The sequence below is a fragment of the Epinephelus lanceolatus genome, chromosome 12 (genome assembly GCF_041903045.1).
Source record: "Epinephelus lanceolatus isolate andai-2023 chromosome 12, ASM4190304v1, whole genome shotgun sequence".
Taxonomy (NCBI): domain Eukaryota; kingdom Metazoa; phylum Chordata; class Actinopteri; order Perciformes; family Serranidae; genus Epinephelus; species Epinephelus lanceolatus.
The window spans coordinates 1,799,590-1,819,664 of NC_135745.1; the positions used below are offsets into that span (position 1 = coordinate 1,799,590).

The 20,075-nt window shown below is 38.6% G+C and overlaps 1 protein-coding gene across 7 annotated transcripts in view; it reads right to left on the reverse strand.

Annotated features, from left to right (window-relative positions):
* Window positions 1–20,075, reverse strand: part of LOC117271535 (junctophilin-1-like) — a 258,838-nt gene that overhangs the window by 117,969 nt on the left and 120,794 nt on the right. For 3 of the 7 annotated variants that reach the window (XM_033649756.2, XM_033649755.2, XM_033649759.2), the window contains exon 6: window positions 17,295–17,391. In XM_033649756.2, the coding sequence (XP_033505647.1) occupies window positions 17,311–17,391 (81 nt within the window). In that variant the 3' untranslated portion in view covers window positions 17,295–17,310. Of the gene's footprint in view, window positions 1–1,316; window positions 6,870–8,569; window positions 14,769–16,283; window positions 16,839–17,294; window positions 17,392–20,075 lie in introns of those variants that run through there. The other 4 variants (XR_004502892.2, XM_033649754.2, XM_078172864.1 and 1 more) reach the window with 3 other exon arrangements.

Sequence of the window (20,075 nt, forward strand, 5' to 3'; positions counted from 1 at the left end):
TTTTTAAAAGCTTTTCTCTATGTCAAGGGCCGTGGCCGCTAGGGCGTGACAAATTTTGGCGACTTTTCGTTTTCTTGCCATCGAATTTCGAACGGCTCTCCCACCCACATACTTGATCTCAGCAGCTTCAAACTTGCTGGACATGATGATGGCTCCGCCCCGAATGCCCCGATATGTTAATATCCCACCTTACTCATAGCGCCCCCCGGCGGTAACAGGAAGTGACCAGTTTTTACTTTAACATGTACTGATGACACAAACTTGACCGCATCAACTTGATTCCACTTCTAATGCATGCAGAACAAGTTGGTGAAGCTACCTTATGAACGCTGTGAAGCTACGTCTAATGGTGTCCATGTGGTGGTGTGGCGACTATCGATCCCTCGCCACTACATACGATTGGCATTTTGATGGCTTTAATGACCTCATATCCTCATGAAAATTGATACACAGGTCATGAATGGCGAGCTCTTACATCTGATAGGGGTGCAGCCCATGGGGGGGACAAAATGCCTCTATAGCGCCCCCTTGAAATTTTCAAAAAGCCCTCCCCATAGGGTTTCTTTTGGAGTTGGAACTTGAAAATTGGTACACCTGTGTATGTTGTCCAGACACACATAAAAGTCTCTGGCACCAATGGTCTACTCCAAACAGGAAGTCGGCCATTTTGATTTTGACTTGTCATTTAGGCGTGATTTCCACATGTTGTATTTTAATGAACTAGTCCTAGGGATTTCATCCAATCGACTTCAGATTTTTTACAGATCATCCAGAGACCATGCTGATCAAAAGTTATTAAAAGCTTTTCTCTATGTCAAGGGGCGTGGCCTCCATGGCACCACCATATTTGATGCATCGCCATGTATATTGAAGCAGTTCTCTCTCCCACATACTTCATCCAAACCGCTTCAAAATTTCTGTACATGATAAGAGCCCCACCCTCATCGCCTCCATATGCTCATAGGCAATCTTGCTCATGCCGCTCCCTTGTGGAAATAGGAAATGCCCTATTATACATTGACATTGTCCGATTTGCTTGAAACTTCACGTGTGATGACGGTCCACCCCTGAACGCACTTGCCCACATCTGGTTACGCTTGTATTATAACCTGGTGGATGAACAAAACATTGCGTTTTTTCGCTCTGCCAGGTTTTTTCTCCCTTCTCGCTCCGTGCCACAGCCCCCACATGCCTAAGGCCCCCAAGGTTGCATGGGGGAGCGAGGGCCCGATCACAGCTGCTTGCAGCTTTAATTATTACTGTTATTATTATTATCATCATTATTAATATTGTTATTGTTTTTCTTATTATTGTCCTTTTCATTATTTTCACTTATCATTGTTTATGCTGCTGTGATTGTTACTATTGTTGTCCTTCATTTAACTTATTTATTTTTCATTTATTTTATTTCTCTGTAGTCTCCAAGCCCCCACTTACACAGTTATAACCAGTGACATTAGACATAATGATTCTGATTCTTAGACTTCATTACACCCTCCCCCAGTTCCCTTACAATTTGTTTACAATTTATTAATTTCCTTTTTCTTCTGCTCTCCTTCTCTCACACCTCCCATGACACACAGTTCACAAATTATATCATTTCATCATTGTCACTGCTCTGCATATATGTGCATAGTATTCCTTCTCCATTCCCTTTTTGTGTTTATATCTATATATATATGCATGTGTGTATATATGTATAAATGTTATTTTTTTGTTTAGATTTTTTTATTTTGTATTTTTCATTTACTATTATTGTATTTGTTTATCATTATTATCATTATTATTACTATTTAGTTTCTCTCTCTCCTTTCTCACACTTACCCCACAACCACAAAAACACACACACGCACGATCACACACACACACACACACACACACACACACACACACACACGCAAACAATCCACCAAATTGCAGTTGTGGCCAATGGATGCTGGTCTCCCTCATGCCAATTGGCAATAACAACAATAAAAAAAGAAGAGTGCTGAATTGGATGGGCAAACCACCTCCAGAGGGTCTGGGGGTTGCTCACCAAGGTCTTAGCCTCAACCATTCAGAAAAGAGGAGAAAAAAAAAGTACAATAATGGAAAAATACCTCTGGCTATCTCTGGCTCCCCTTTGTCACGCTACTGCCATAACGTACTGCGGGCCTCCGCTTTGATGGCTGGGTCTGGTGTCTTCCTTGCTGCCGAGTCATTATACGAAAACGTGCCATTTTGTGTCTCTCGAACAAAACTGTGCTATAAATGTCAATAAACAATAAATACACTATAATCATTTTAGAATTTATTTTCCATGATATCTCTTGTAACATTAAAACAATGTAAAATTTTATTTATTTTCTTTTCAAAGAGTTTTAAACACCTTTTTGTATGAAGCATCAGTCAAAACATGTAAAAATGGCCTGTCGCTCAATATGATTGTTCTACTTTTACTAGCTATTAAGGCCCAAAAAGTCAAATTATCATAAAAACATGAACTTATATATAAGCCTCAAGTGTCCTTTCATTATTCATGAATGGGTTTTATTCTTAATATATGTAAAATGTTGTTAAAAAACATCAATTTAGTCGGGTCGCCAAGGAGTCGTCAACCCTGTTACTTTTAATGAAAACACCCCTTCTGAGATAATGGACTGCTCCGAAAGTTGCATCATTTCCTTGGAGTGAAATCAGCTTCCTTTTGTGAACATGCTGGTGAAAAGTGTCCTCTTATTTTCATGATTTTTCTTATAGTTATATAATGTTTGACAGAAGGGGACAAGCTTATTGTGTCAGCCCTGTTTCCACAAAAGGACACGTTAAACAGATATTTGTTACAAATTTTTAATGTACATAAACAACATGATATAAGCCTCTAATGAATGCACACCATGTGGTCTCATGACCTTCACCACATGGCTAGTAATGGCTGCTAAGAGCATTTTTTGTCAACCCTGTTACCATTCTAGCATAAAAGGGTTGATGGTAACGCGGTTGACACAAGTATGGTTTTGTGAGTACATGAAAATATACTTTCCTTACCAATAGTAGACATTATATACATGGTTTTACAAGTGTCATTGCTAGCTGAGAGGAAAATTGAAAAACTTGTGCACTTGGTGACAAGTTTATGAAATTGGTCGAAAATGGTCATGGCTGCTGCCGATTGGCTGTCGCAGGGGCTTGGCTCTGGTCGTGGCTGCTGCTGATTGGCTGCCGCGGGGGCTTGGCCTTTTTAAACCCCGGCAATCTGTCAAAATCCGAGGGTCGTTTGACAGCAGCGTGCCTTCTCGTCCCGACGCCGAACCTGCCTGTGCCTTCTAAATTGAATCTGTTGTGTTTTCTAACTGGAAAGCGGTGAGCCTTAGCCGATCTGTTAATTATTGTTTGTACCCTGCCGCTACGAGCGGTGAGCCGTTTTTCTGCAGCCGAATCGTTAGCCGAACAGTGTTAAACAGCATTTTATTGTCACTTGCACGTCACTTGTAAATATTTGTATATAGCACTAAGCAGTAGGGGTGAGCTGCCATTTATGTTTGTTACTGTTTTCTCCTGTTTTTGTTTAGATTAGGAAGTTAGGTTTAGTGATTGTATTTTTGTTTCTTTTCTTTCACATAGGGTTCAGTTAGTATTTTGGGAAAGATAGTTTGTTTTATTTGTTGTTTTGGCCTGGGCTCACCCTGAAGAAAAGCTTCCTTATTTGTAAAATTGTGCTTCTATCTGTGTAATGGTGAATAAACTCACCTTTTTTTTGTCGTGCATTATCTTGTGTCGGCTAATTTTTATGTTACACTTCCCGACCCCTAGACGGGTGTGTAACATGGTCTTTTGTCTTGGTCCTACTTTGTCTAATCTTGTTTATCTGCTTATTGTTTATGTACTTGGCTTCACTCTTTTTGTAAACGTCTTATTGCACAATAAAAAAAAAAAAAGGTTTTCTTTTGTTAAGTAGGACAGTGTTTCGTCTTAGAGCTACAGCAGATTGTTATAATCAGGAGACATAAGGATGCAAAATGCGATTTATTCTGTGTGTTAGCTAATCTTATAATAGGTGCTTGGCATGCCACGTGTGACTTCATTTCTAAGGAATATTTTGTCAGTGTTCAGCAAGTAAAACTGCCTTACAGTGATGATGCAAACTCAACAACAGTATGTTATGATTATACATAATGCATGCATGTATATAAGGTTCTGTTCACTTTGTACCATTAGCTTCAGTTAGACTGTGAAATATGTTGAAGTGCAGTTTCTCAAACGTGACATGTTTTGCATGATTGGGCCGATTTAGCATGGTTAAATGATCCTGTCTCTTGTTGTATAATCCATGGTTATTGCTCTCAGCATTTATTTGACAGAGCTTTATTCTTTGTTAAATAATGTTTGAGCAGGAAAAAAAAGAAAATGCAGGATAAGCTTCAAAAAAGCAAGTTCACATTAACATATAGCTTTTATGATGTGCGATTCAGGTTGTTAAATGGAGCCATCTCCGAGAAACTGAAAATCTGCGTGATGCTTTATGCACCTAAGGCTATGTCAGCTGAAAACGTACTATTATGCAGTAGGAGCAGTCTCCGTAATAGCACACTCTTGCGCCTCTGTTGCTGGATGTGGTTGAGTAGCGTTAGTTGTATGATACAGCCACAAAGTGCTGATATGCTGCTAAATAGCAGCAGTAGCTATTTTGTTTAGGTCCATCCTCAAATCGTCTCTTGCACACACTGGATTGGGTAATAACACAGCTGTTTTCTGTTTATGTTGCACACTGTGACGTCATACAATGGAGACAAGACAAAATAACTGCGGTTATCCTGTCCACACCTGACTGCTGACACCAGACTTTTCCAAAATGTTCACCCTGGACTCCGGTTACAAATAACTCCGGTTACAGGGGCCCAAAACTGCGGTTATGTGTGGATGAAAGGTAAAACCGTGAGCAAAGAGTCACGGTTTTATAAATACCCCCGTTGGTGTGGACAGCCCCAGAGTGTGAAGTGAACAGGAGGCAGCATTAGCATAGGGAAACTGTAAGGGTTAATAAATGCCAAACTACCAGTAACTAGTGACAAGTTGTCAAAACCAACACTGTTACGCCCCTCGACGTGTGATACAGACACCAAAGACAGCCTTTGGCATGTCCATGAGACAGACCAGGCTTTCAACTAATTACAGTGTAAACCCATCCATGGCAATATTTAAGGCTCAAAGCAACCATAGCATAAACAGTGAAAAAGTCTGTGTAGGGTAGCTGGAAGGGGAGGTGGGTGGGTCAAACAAACACAGAGTTTAAGCCAGGAGACCGCTGCTCGTTTCTGTGGCTGTGAAAACAAAAGTCAGTGCTGTTTCAATGTGACGTTACATAACTTACCTCCATCCATGACGTACTTGCGTCACTCAAGTTATGTACTTATTTTGAACCTAACCAAGTAGTTTCGTTACAGATGTTAAATGGTATGTCTCATAGAGGTGCCAAATTGTTATTAAGGGCAAATGACTATTCTTGTGGTACTATCACTGTATAAGGCCCATTCTGAGCAAAGCATATTAAAATTCACAATTCATGTACACTGTAAACCTCAATTTGCCCACTCATCTTGATTTTTTTTTTTTTTTTTTAAACAGCTTGCACTCAAAACTTTTAGTTTAGTACAATACAGTGACATAAATGTTTGAGTACACCAGACACAAAATAAATGTGTCACATGATCCTTGTCTGACAGGAAGTTTATGTCAGGTTAACACAACTTTTTTTCATTGTTGTTTGACCATTTAATTCTATGTAGTATGAACATAAAAACATTAAGTACAAATTTTACAACCTTTTTGTTATTTTATTGATTTATAAGAACATATTATGGTAAACTTAGGTTTCTCAGGTGCTAGAATAAAAAAAAAAGTGCTCTTTATGTCATCTTAGCACAACTTTATGTTAGACACTCTAACATTCACACAGGCGGGAGGTCATTACCTGTGTATACAACTTAACCTTATGGGTGCAAAATGTCTTTTACCACAACATTAACCATTGCCTATTAGAGCCATTGTGAAATACAGACATTAATCACTTACTTACAACACAATTGAACACAGTTTCCATAGGGATATGGTCTGAAACACATTGTCTCACGGCATGCTGGGAAACTCCCCGATTTAGCCCCAACACACCACAATATGTTAGGTGCACAATGATAGTGTTGTTTATTGGCCTTAAACTAATAAGGCAAAATGGGCGTTATAAATTTTAGTCTGATATATCAAAACTTTTTTTTTTGACTTGATATAAAAAAACAGATATGTCAAGCTCAACAGGGATGGGTTTTTGTGTCAAATGAACATAAACATTATGTCATTCTGACAATCTGGGACATTTGTGTAGACTTTACATTCAAATTATGTGTCATAGATTGATTAGGGTTAACAGTGTGCATATAACAACTTCCTTACTTACTATCAATAAGCATTAATTCAATACAGAGGTTATTGAGGGAAAACTCTAATTTACTGGCCATTTTCTTATGAATATGGTCATGCAGAATAATGCATCAATAATTGATTTTTAATAAAGAGCCAATATGCTACTAATATGCATGCTAATAAACAATTAGTGAATATGTATACCTTAATATAAAGTGTTACCATGTGTTTGTGAATGTAGCTTTAAAAAAAACAAAACAAAACAAAACAAGTCAACCAAATGGAAATGTTCATTGAGTTTTAGAACATATAAACAAAATACAAATAAATCTTGGTGCTCCAGAGTGAGTTGTGATTCTTGATCTTTCCTCTGCTGACCAGGGACCTTGGTCAGACTGGGCAACTTGCTCTCATTGGTGTACACCCATGCAAATATGAACGTGTGTGGTATCCCACGTTAGAGAAGTGGTGACCTGTGAAATAGGAGAGGGTGTGTGCATCAGGAGATGGTTGAGGTTTGACACTGTCTCTTGTTTACATACTGCTGGCATCCTGAAACCAATGGCGCTTGACCTTGCCATTTCTCACACTGAAATACTGTACCTCCCAAACTGCAGAACATGGACTAAGTTCACCATCACCCTGTCCTGACAGGACAGATGGACCAGTTGAGTGTAGCTATATGGGAGGTGGTTGAGGATGGAGCTCAGACTAGAGGGTTTAATTTTGGTCTGAGCCCTCTCTCAAATGTCTTAGGTTGACTGTGCCAAACACTTCATGGGCCAGGGGCTTGTTTTCAGCAGGTCTGGCAAAGGTAGTGTCATAATTAAAATGTATGTTTGCTACTAAAACACAAGTAGCTGGCATGCTATGGTTTCTTATGGTCAGGGGTGCTTTGCATTGACAAGATTTAATTTGGAGAATTGAGAAAATAATCGACTATTCTTTAATGACAGCAATAGTTAGTTGCAGGCTAACTATGCAAAATATAATTTCATGTGCTTGCAAAAACTGTTTTGAATTAATGCACAACTATAATATCTTAATACTGGAATGCAAAAGCAGAATATCCAGTCTGGTCATCATGTTAAGATGTTGGCCCACAGTGGCCAGTAAACACAACACCCTGTATAGTCACTGCTATGCTGCAAGGTGAGGCAGGTATAGATAATGGATGTATGGATATCATAACCCATTACAGAAATGTGATTACCTGTTCCATTAACAACAGAGCAAAGGATGGCAAGTTCAATAATAACATTACAGATATACAAGCACCCGTCAGGTTATATTTTCAGGTTAAAAAATTAATTGGAACAATCAATGAATACAAATCTCAATCAGACAGAAATATGTCAGGGGCCCCTACCAGATACAGTGGCCCCCCAAACACATCAGCTACCATGGCTTAACTTATATCAACCACAATAAAATTAATTAATTTTTAACATGTCTCTCTGGAGAACTAGAGAACCAAATGGACAGGCTTTGTCTTTATGAGGACCTATAAATATGATCAGAATGCTGTTATTTAAATTACATCCTCCATTAATATGTCATTTAATGTTTCATGTGGAGACACAAAAAGCCTCTGCTTTGAACTCTCCCACGGGGACAAAATCATGAAGTTGTAGTGTCCCAAAGTTATTCCATGACCCGCACAATTTCAGAGTATAGCTGTTCTACCAAGTTCTGAGCAAATCCTGGGTGCCTGGTAGAGCTGCCATCTAAAGTCTGCATAGTTGTCCCAGAATGTCATGTTAACTTCTTATGTCAAAGCACCCCCTCTCTAAAACCTTCAGTATTATGCTGCGGCCTCCAGGCAGGCCAGCAGCTGTCAGCGATCACAACTATTTTGGTCATAGGAAAGCCAAGCCAACTTTCACACTTTGGTGACTTTTTTAGTTAAAGTATTTTAATGGAATAGCATGCTGCATGCAGGAGGCCAGATCAACTTAGGCAACAGGAAATGCCCCTCTTTTCTTCCCAACTATTGTCTAGCTGCACTGAAGGAGACTGTTACATTGTCATTACAAGGATTACATACTGTATATTTATTACATTTTACCATAGTTATCAATCCTTGATGGTGATCATAAAGTCCTTGTTACTTCTGAAGTAAGTCTTGAAACTGGAAAGCAAAGGTATGGGAAAAGAATACACACACACAATGTAAAATGTAAACTGCCTTTTTAATTTATCTCCACAGAATCAACTGCCAAAACAACGAAAGACAAAAAAATGTCATGAAAAATAACAATATGTGCAGTGTATCACCAGCAGCAATATTCAATATACAGTCATGAACAGTTTTAGAAATGCCTTCAAACCAAACACAATATACAGTCATGCAAAATTCGATACAGAGACAAAAATAAAGGGTTGTCATTTTTATTTCAGATGTCATTCATGAGAGATTGTCCTGTTGGGGAAGTAGGAACTACACTGTACAAATAGATGTTGGAGCTAATTCCATACACAGATGTATGTACATTAAAAACTTGATTTGTCAACACCTATTTCACAGATAAGCTTAAACCCAGCTCCAGGCTAACTGCTCTCATGAAATGAATAACCCAGATTTAATGTTAAATATGCTGCCAATTATAAAGCAGTCCACAAAACATCCCTCTCACCTACTCTTTCCTGATCTCCTCAGATGTAACATTTTATCAGACCAATCATTTCTTTGTATTTTTCTTTCTCTAACTACAGCCTTATTTCTCTCTAAGTTCAGACCTGAGTAAAGCATGTTAGTATTTTTCTCTGCTTAAAACTCAAGAACACCCACACTCCAGTAAAGGAACTGAAAGTTCATGACAAAATCACCTATGTTCTATTTATGAAGTGCATATGTTTATGCCCACCACAGGCCTTCCTCAAGGATTAGCATATGATCAGCTACACCGATGAAGGCAGAAGGAAGGCCCAAACATGAGCCAGCATTGACGCTGAAAATAGCACTGCATTAAAAAAGCACAAAGGTCTGTTTAGTGTGCTCATGTTGCTAAAATGGCAAGATGAAATGCTGTCTATTCATTTGAAGGCCTTAACACTGCATATCACTTAATACAATGAGACAGGATGTTACATCTATAGAAAGTTTTCGGGATGACAATCATGTTATTTTCTGTAACAACAGCTGCGAATTAAACATGGAGTACACGCTGTAGGATGGTGGTACGCATTTAAATGCATTTGCATGTGAACTATGTGTTTTGATGCCATAATGTTGATTCATTTCACTTATTACAATACATTTAAGCCCCAGTGTTCCATTTACAATAGCATAGCACCACTCACAAGAGCCATATAACTGCAGACACTGAAGCACAGACTACAGGCGTTCAACACCACACCATCTCCTTCCACAACAATGACAACAAATTCAAGTGAGAAAGATTCTAACACATAATCAGCCTAAGGTCTGCTGTTCATCTGCTGTCTGACTGCACCTGATCTCAGATCTTTGTTGCTTCTACGTACAATACAAAGCATCCTTCTTTATAATACACATCCCTAAATACAAGCAATTAGCAATACCTTTAGGCTAAACTCCACTTGCTGTAATGCTTTTCGTTTAATTTATTCTCTCACTTTCTGGTGATAAGTCAATGCAAAGTGGAACCTAGCTTTGATAAGAAGCTGTCAACTGGGAATTCCCAGACCCTCAAACTGGAAAAAGAAAATCTCTTTAATGTTTACCAATCTTAGATGTGTACAAGGCTCCAATACACCACATTTTCAGTGAAAATTCTCTATGTATTATGTGTCTTAAGTTACATGATATTTAAGACCTTATGCAAAAAGGTTTGCCATTGTATTGCTAGAGGGTCCATCCTGCCTTAAAGAACAAAAAATCAACATATTGTTGTTGTTACTCTAAAAATGCACCGTAGGCACCACATTGCAGCCTTGTTAGGACTGAGGTTGCAAAGGAGTTTCAAATACTGACTTTAACCTCCGCAGTCCATTCCAAACTCTGATTTCTGTCTGACTGAACATGCAGACTTTGTTCTAACATCCAAACTAACAAAAGAAAACCAACTTCTATCTTCATGCTAAAAATAGGCACCACAATCATATTATAACAAAAAATAAGTTACACTAAATCCTGTAATTAGGGTGGAAACAGATTTAAGACCTTGCATCCAAATACATACAAATATTCAACACAGCATCATGCCTGTTAGTAGTGGCTGATTTCAAAGAGTAAAAACTTTATCTTGCAACCATCATATGCACACCAGCAGCTTCAAATAAATTAAAAACATTTGGAAAATCATGACATATAACTCAAAATATAATGCTCTCAAAGCTGATACTGTTGAGAAATGCAGTTCTCAAATACAAATGAAAGCTAATCTCACTCTTGGCTTCGACAGTTGCTGTTCTTTGTCTTAAACCTACATGTCTGAGTGGGTTATGCAAATTATTCGCCACTTGTCTGAGACTAAAATTACGATCACGAGAACTGTTCATATTCATATACTGTTCAATATCATATTCTAGGACAAACAACATTTCCAGGGAACCTTTCTTGGTCTGGAACAATTATTGCACTATTCTTATAGCTCCTTTGCATATGAGGTTATACATCACTATGCTGTCCAGATGGAGGGTAGAAAACTGGACGCAAAGACAACCAACACTTGCTCGCACAAATGCTTAGAATCCACACTGTTTACGGCTGTAACAAATCGATCAAATTACTTTAAGTACTGGAAATAGTAGGACATAAAGTGGAGAAGTAAAAACAAATGAGTCACTGAGAAACAGCGGCAGAAGAGGATCAAAAACCTCTTAAGTCTGGAGGACTGGAGGAGCTGAGTCAACTAATGTCATGTTAGCGTTATAACATTGTGTTAAACATGCCACGAGTTGGATGCAATTACAATGTGCTTTGACAACTTTTCTGTGTTCTTAGTCCTGGCCCAGATTAATAACAGCATTTCACTAGACCTCTGGAAACAGTCATAGAAAACAGTCATTTCAGTCGTAGATGCATCTGCACACCAAACTGACAATTTAGTTATAGTCCACTGGATTCTTGTACGCTTTCACTAGCTAACCATGTAATGTTAGTAACACTGTTCACTCCAGGCAAATCGTTCAAATTGTGTGAAATATCACTTTCTTTTTTTTTTTTTTTTTCAGGCTTACATCCAACATGAGTTTCAATTTTCTGACCATACCTGCTCTCTGCAGGTTCATCTAACCCTTTTATGTTGTCACTTAATTCTATTTCCGATTCACACAGTGTATGGATTTATTACTTCCTGTCCTCTATCTAAATATTGTGCATCATATATTCATGTGATTGCAAACAAGCCATAAGCAGTAGTGTCCCAGATGTGAATTTAAAATGATGATGATGAGGCAAAGTTATCAACATCATCCAACCCATGCATCTAGATCTGAATGTGAGCAATCATTAACTGATCGAATTAATCTGCAGATACAATCCGCAGAATGTAAATGTATTAACTAGAAAACAAATCGATTGCAATTAACAATACAATAATACATGTTGTTGAAGGTATACCTGACTGTACACTGTATATATTAAAATCCATCCCATCACAGTAATGTTTTATTTTTCATGTTAGTGAATTCCTAATTATTTTTCTGAGAAGTTTCCTGGACAGAGCCATAACTTAATAGAAATTGTTTGTAAAATACAAACCCATAAAATACAGTCTATCAACCATCGACATGTTGACATATTGGCTTGTTGTTCTAACATACAGAGTATTGAACTATAACTAAAAATGAATCACAAGCATAGCTGTCCTTAAGGGTTCGCATATTCCACTATGTAGTATGCTATATAACATATAGTTTAAACACAAATGAATAGTAGCAAGTACTGTGTCATTTATGGATCAACTGTTTTTGGATACTGGTACACTTCACAGACACCAGTGGAAGTGTGTGTCACTGCACAGTGTGAGACGCTTAACAGCACTCCTCTCTAGGTCAGTACCTTTGAAGATTCATTTCACTAGTGCAGTACATGGTCATCATGGTAACTTAGGTAATGTTGTGGAAAAGGAGTTTGAGACCTTGTGTATAAAAGAGCAGCTTTACACCATGTTTATGCTCTGTTTCAGTCCTGTTCTCTGGGTTATTCAGTATCTACGCCCAGGGAATCAAGCCTCGTGCTTTGCACATGCATAACTGCAAATTTGCTGATGATGGCTTCACACCTTTTATCGCTCTTCATATTACAACTCTGAACATGAATTACACATGCAACTATGGTACTGTGATGGTACTGCACTTCTACCTTTTGTTGTGATCTGGAAGAATGAAAGCAAACTCTCCAACAACTGTCTGTTCCATGTTGGTGGAAAAGGGGTGACAATCCAACCCAGGCATTCAACAAGTATCCTGTAACATTCAGTTGTGACTGTCATTCATAATTTCAGTTGTGTTTATTTCCACTGTGTGCGTCTTATCCTAATGACCTGGTGATAACTTCCTAATTCTTTCAGACATAAAGAAGTTATGTAGTGTTTACTATCTGTATCTACAGTACACTGTTCTCCAATTTCTCAGGCACTCATCAGAATAACTGTTACAAAACTACATTACTACAATAATGACCAATTGCAGCCCTAGTGTCAAACTAAACACAACGGAACTTATAAACATGTTCAAGCAGAGAGTTTAGCTTACACCTTACAAATTCAGGGAGTTTATCGAAATGTACTGAACTTGGCTGAGTTAAAGAAAATCTAATATGGTATATACAGCTATCATACTCCATGTTCTATCACAAGGATACATGAGCTAGTGTTAAATTAAACTCAGACTGTGTAAGAAATATAGAAATGTAAATTTATAGTTCATTGCTAAGTATCAGTGAAGGTCATGTCAAAAACAATCTTTCATCCACTAATTGAAAGACTTTGACACCAGACTGCAAGTAGGAAATGCACTATGGAATAACACAGAGTGAATGCAATGAACCTTTTTAAAAACTACGAGGCTGTGGATATGTTTTACAAGTGTTATAAATCCCTCTGATTGTCTAATGTGCACCTGATGTGGTATATAAAATGGCAGGCTCTGAGACCCATAGACACAGATAAAAACAGATATGAACAGATCAGTAGACAGACTGATAGAAATAGAGCCACTCTCTTAGGACATGGCAGAGGGAGAACAAGCCGAGCGCTCTGCATTCCTGCCTGGGCCCTTCTCACCCACCACCACGTCACTCTGTAAAATAGCATGGCAGCTGTTGACTTCCATCAGCTCAAAGTGTATCTCTGAACATATCCAGTCCCCCCCTGCCCACACACACACACACACACACACAGCTGAAGCAGACACGTGTAAAATACATTGAAATACACACAAACTTGGTTTCCATCCAAATAATTTTGTGGATTTTGATGTGGGAGACAAGTTAAAGCGGCAAGATTCAACAAAAAGTCCTCTGCCTCTGCAAAATCTTCTTCAGGCTCACTTGAAGCAGAGCATTGTTTCTTATTGAACACATTATGCAGCAGATGGCGGCTCAAAGGCAGGATTGACTGAATAAGAAAGGCCCTGGTGAACAGTTTAACTAAAGTGCACTACAGTACAACACTGGCTTTCTGATTGCCACAACCTGCAAATGTGCTATTGTTTATCCAAAGTGGAGGTAGCCTATCTGATGGTAGTTCAATTATTAACATGGTGTATGTCCAACACTGGCAATAATTACTTTTCCATTATTAATCAACAATGTAAAGGCACTCTCCATTCTTCTGGTAGATCATTCAGGATACAAATTCTCTTTCACTCAGCTACACGACGTACAAACTTTTTATCGCAGCATTTCAAAGCTTCAACTTTGCTGAACAGTTGGATGGAAATGGAGCTTCAAACAGACACACACATTGCAGGCATTTATAGGCAGTAGAGATGCTAGGCCTCACACCCACTCACATTCATTCAACTCTCCAGGCCTTCTGTTATTTCTAAGCCTGATAGAGAATCCATAGTTGGGGCTCAGCGGCCCATCTCCAACCAGCAACTGCTTGCTTCAGCTTTCAATGCACCCTAAGTGAAGTCACAAATCACCACTAGTCCAGCCAAGTTGGACTCGGGCACCAAAGACAGTCATCCAGTCCATCCAGAGAGAGGGGGTGGGGAGGTGGGTGGTAGAGGAGGTTTCATATTTCTTTCTGCTTATTTCCTTCTCTCTGCTCCATGTGACCCCCCCCCCCCCCCCCCCCCCCAACTTCTTCTCTTCCTTCACTCGTCTATTTTCAGTCCTTCTTTTGGCCGTGTCTGCCATTCTGAGGGGCACCATTTTTTTAAAGGCCTCTTTGGTGATGGAGAGTTAGCAACTTGGGCGACTAGTTTGGATGAGTCCACTGCAGGGTCAGAAGAGTTAGGGATTAAAAGATGTTGGGGAATGATATTTAGGAACTTTGATAGCAGCCGTATTGCAACATGGTATATTAAAGTGAACAGAAGCAATTCTTAAGATAACAAGACTTGGAATTTAAAATAAATAGGTAGTCTCACATGCACAGATAAAAGTGAGGGGTGAGGATGAAAGTGCAACTACAAACATATCCAGTAAAATGTTTGTTTTTTTTAATGATCATTTTAAATCCTCACACAGTGGCAACAGCCTTTATTTACCTCAACTACAGAGAGAACCAGGCCTTGAAATGAAACAGGCTTATATTAAAGGCAGATCTTCATTTCAAATGCACTCTGTTACAGTCTTCACTAAATTCGTTTAAAGGAAGCTGCCTGAAGAAAGATCGCCGGGGAGCTTAAAGCTAGGCTACTTGCTGTTGGCTATATTGTCATTTTCAGTCACTATCACAATATAAAACGTGTTGTCTATTTCAAAAAAAGTTAAATTACAAAGTAGTAAGAAAGCAAATAGAGTATTCACTCATCTTTTAGGTGGTTACTCCCCAGTCTGATCTCCAGCAAACAGCTGATATTTTTGTAGTTTGTTAACATGGAGTGGGCCTAACAGGAGTGCATATTTAATTCAGTGTCGACAGAGAGCTCTGATGTTACATGATACAGCGGGCTAGACTGCCACTTCTTTGTTGTTGGGACACAGTGCATTATGTTCCACTTGGGAGCAGCGACACCTGGTAAAATTTGGTATACCGGTCCAGTCTGGTATTTGGCTTAATATCAAACTCGTTCGAACATTTTTACAACTGCCCAATCCTAATTACAAGCTAGCTAGAAGCATTAAAAGTACAACTGGAAATCAAGTTTTCAACAAACCCATGGAGCTTATGTCAGCTTAATGACCTAGCTAGCCACAAATGAGGAACCTGCCAGCATTGTCTGCTAACGCTGTTTTCAACCTGCTAGCATCATGTCAGCTGGAAAAACCATGGTTGTAGGTTAGAAATGAGAAATCTGTTTTTGTTTTTTTGTGTCTAAAATTAATCTGCAAGTGTTATCATTGTGAATTGCATGAGTCAGTGGAAAATGGAAAGCTTAACAGGCATAGCAACAATAACTAAGGGGTGCAAGACTTGGTCAACAGTCAAATAATACTGAAATAAAAATAACAGAAAACTAATAATCAACAAAGTACAGACTTGGTGAAATCATTATTAGGAATGGTGTTAAAGAGATGAATGAGATGACTGTAGTCACCAGAGGCAGTTGTTCTAAGGCCAGTTCTGGTTCAGGGCTCCTGGAGCCTCAACCAATCACTTAAGCTGATTCAGTATGTGCCAGAGTGCCACAGTGGAAGGGATGAGCTATAAAGCTGCCAATTTACCCACAAGGGCTTTGTAGATGAATAAGCAGTTATCATATCTCTCAGACAGGGAAGGTATTAAATGCAATGGTAAGTTTTTTTTTTTATCAGCAGTAATGAATTGGTCTGAATGGAGGCGGCAGCATGATGATATATGACACTTTAATGGTCCAGATCTGCTTCAACAATGCTCTGTCTACAGCCCAGAGGCCTCTGTTTAATACAACAAGCCAAGCTTCTTCATAATAAGCACATTTTATCATAGCTTGCTTGGTTTTTAATCTGCTTACACTGTTTTTATTCACACAGTATTTCCTGTCATTTCAGTTTTGCAGTTAATTGTATTACTGTCCAGTAACCATCAATGAAACTTAACATTTTATGCAAAACTTTTCCTGATTAAAAATGTGAGACTGTAAAAACCCAGTTTTGCTTTGCTGCACGTCCCATCATGAATTGCATTAAGGTGAATAATCTTATTTTTTTTATAATATGAAGAAAGTACATAACAGAACATTACATTTGGTATGAATTTCAGAAATATCCTGCACAGTGCATCAAAAACTGCAAATGGAAGCAACTGGGAATGACTACTAAATGAAATAATTTATTAATTTGAGACATTTGTCTCCTTTGTGTTGTGTAGATCAGTAAAGCCCATGCAGTTTCTTTGAAGGTAGAAGCAAGGATGGATTCTCTGTGGAGACATAATGTAACACTTTGAAAATGTCCAATAGTCCATTTTGGCCTGAAGTTCTATGTATCAATGGACACCTTAACCATGTTCAGGTTGAAGCTGTGTCTCTGTGGGGTCTGAATAGGGTAAAAATAAATACATACTGTGGGATTATTTACAAAGCTCTCAGAATATTTAGTATATATTAACTGCCACAGCAGGGATAATTCCCAGAGTAACACCATGCTGTGTGTGTGTGAAAGTGAAAACATGTTCATGAGACAATAGCAGTGTGGGTAGCTCCAGATAAAATTAATACACACATACTTTACAAAAAAAAATAGATAAGAAGTTTCAAACATGCACCAGACTTTTATGTGTTTTACATGATCCACATATCTCTGTGTCATTCATAAACTAACCACCAACACAGTTTAAGGAGATACGTTTTGATATGCAGTTCATAAAAATTCTTACCTGAGTTCAGATTTGGTCAGGTGAGGAAATGGACAAAAATGATAGCTAGACCTACATTCAACAGCATCACTAGTGCCACCAAGATCGAGTTCGGACCCTGTGAAGACACAAGAAAGGTTTCTGTTGTATTATGTGTTCTGGTAAGTTGTGCTACTTTAGCATATACAATTGTAAATGGCACACACATTTGGTGTATGCATGATCCTCATAAGCAGCTGTTTACAACAGATAAGCTCCTATGAACTGACTCTTCTAGCACAGCACCAACTGGCTATCAAACAGAGTTGTTCAATGGCTGGTAATCATAGTCTAGCATCTAGAAATTAACCATACTGTTTGTTTTTTGTCTACTTTTAAGGGGTTTTTTTGTCTGCTGTGAGGGTCCAAAGGACAGAGGGATGCTGTAAAGCCCCCTGAGGAAAATTGTGATTTGTAATATTGGGCTTTATAAATAAAATTGATTGATTGACCTCTCCCCTCCCCTTCTCTCTCCCTCGCTCTCTCTCTCCCTCGCTCTCTCTCTCATACCCCCCCCCCCCCCATTCGAGGACATATCAAATGTCATACCAGTTAAAGACTATCTTTTTATCTTTGCACTCATGTCTCACTGCCACTACCACCATTGATGAATATTATACTCTGGTACCTGGCACCTTTTTGTTGTTGTTTATGTTGTTCGTTATATGTTTCTCTGTTTTGTGTTTATTGTTTGCTGGCCCTTCCTCACCATACATGCAGGCGCATGCACACACACACACACACACACACACACACACACACACACACACACACACATCAGCTCGCATATCTAAGACATTCCGTTCACTGTAAAATATGATCACTAAAATTTGTATCCTGGAATGTCCGTGGAATTGGTTCTCAGGCAAAAAAACCTCAAATATTTAATCACCTCACAAAATTACAAGCAGACATAGTATGTTTACTTCAAGAAACACATCTTTCCAAATCAGATCATATCAAAATAAAATCATCACAATACAGTCATACATTTTCCACCTCTTATAACTCCAGACAAAGAGGGGTATCTATTTTGATTAAAAATAACATTCTATTTATTCACAACTCCACCATCATAGACCCAGAAGGAAGATTCATTATTATTAACATATCAACAACAGCCCAATCACAATAGGTAATGTTTACGGCCCAAACACTGATGACCCATCCTTTTTTCATAGTTTTTTCTCCTCCATCTCCGTTAATTCAGACTGCCCGATCATCATAGGAGGTGATTTCAATACAGTCATTAACCCATTAATAGACAGAAGCAACACCTCAAACAATAAACACACCTGGCAATCAACAGAAACAATAAAACAGTGCATGAGCGATTTTGGTCTTGGTGATAGTTGGCGCTTGCAACATCCATCCAAAAGACAATACTCTTTCTTCTCACCGGTTCACCATACATCCTCATGCATTGACTTTTTTCTTACCAGCAATACACTCGTATCCAACATTTCAGAATCAAAGATCCACCCCATAATCATCAGTGACCACGCCCCGGTAACACTCACTTGGAATCGAATCAGTAAACATAAAGTGAGGCCTAATACCAGATGGCGCTTCAACACATCCCTCCTCAAAGACCCAGAATTCGATTGTTATATTAGAAAAGAGTGGGCGTCCTTCCTAGAAATAAATGATTCCCCAAAGTCATCTCCGTCTATAATATGGGAAACAGGTAAAGCAGTTCTAAGGGGCATAATAATCTCATTCTCCACCCACGAAAAAAAGAAAGATCAACAAAAAGAAATAGAACTGGAACAAAAAATTAAACATCTTGAGGACATCAATGCAGACAATCCAACAGAAGAAACACAGAATGAATTAAGAAAATACAAATTCCAATTGAACGAAATCATAAATCAAAAAACGCTATTCCTAATTCACAGGCTCCGGCAAGAACAATTTCAGCACAGCAATAAATCTGGTAAATATTTAGCTAACCAAATCAAACAAAACAAAGAAAAAACAACAATATCCACCATTAAGGACTCAGCAGGGAAGCCAACACAATCGTCAGAAGAAATTAATAACATATTTAAAGATGTTTATGCTAAATTATATTCATCAGAAAAAGACCCAGACCAACAAGACATTGACATTTTTCTTAACAATATACACCTTCCACAACTTAGCCCTGACCAGATAACTATGCTTGACTCACCAATAACAGATGAAGAACTCTCTGCCTCTCTCAAACTCATGCCAAACAATAAATCACCCAGACCCTAACGGCTTCCCTGCCGAGTTCTACAAACACTTGTGGCCCATTCTAGCCCCGCTCTTTAAAAAAGTAATAACTGAAATAAAAACCAATTCAAGAGTACCAGCTAACATGAACACAGCTACAATTTCACTCCTCCTAAAACCAAACAAAGACCCAACAGACCCAGCCAGCTACTGCCCCATCTCGCTCCTCAATGTAGATCTGAAAATTATCACCAAGACACTCGCACACAGAATTGAAAAAATTATGCCATCCATAATCCATCCTGATCAGACCGACTTCATCAAAGGAAGACACTCATCCAGCAACACATGCATACTTTTTAATATAATGGACTACTCATCTCAACAACAAGCAAAATCTATCATAATCACATTAGATGCAGAAAAAGCGTTCGACAGAGTTAACTGGTCATTTCTCATTTCCACAATGCAAAAATTTGGCTTTGGGGAATCATTTATTAACTGGGTAAAAATTCTTTACACTGCACCTTCAGCAACAGTTATCACTAATGGACTAACCTCACA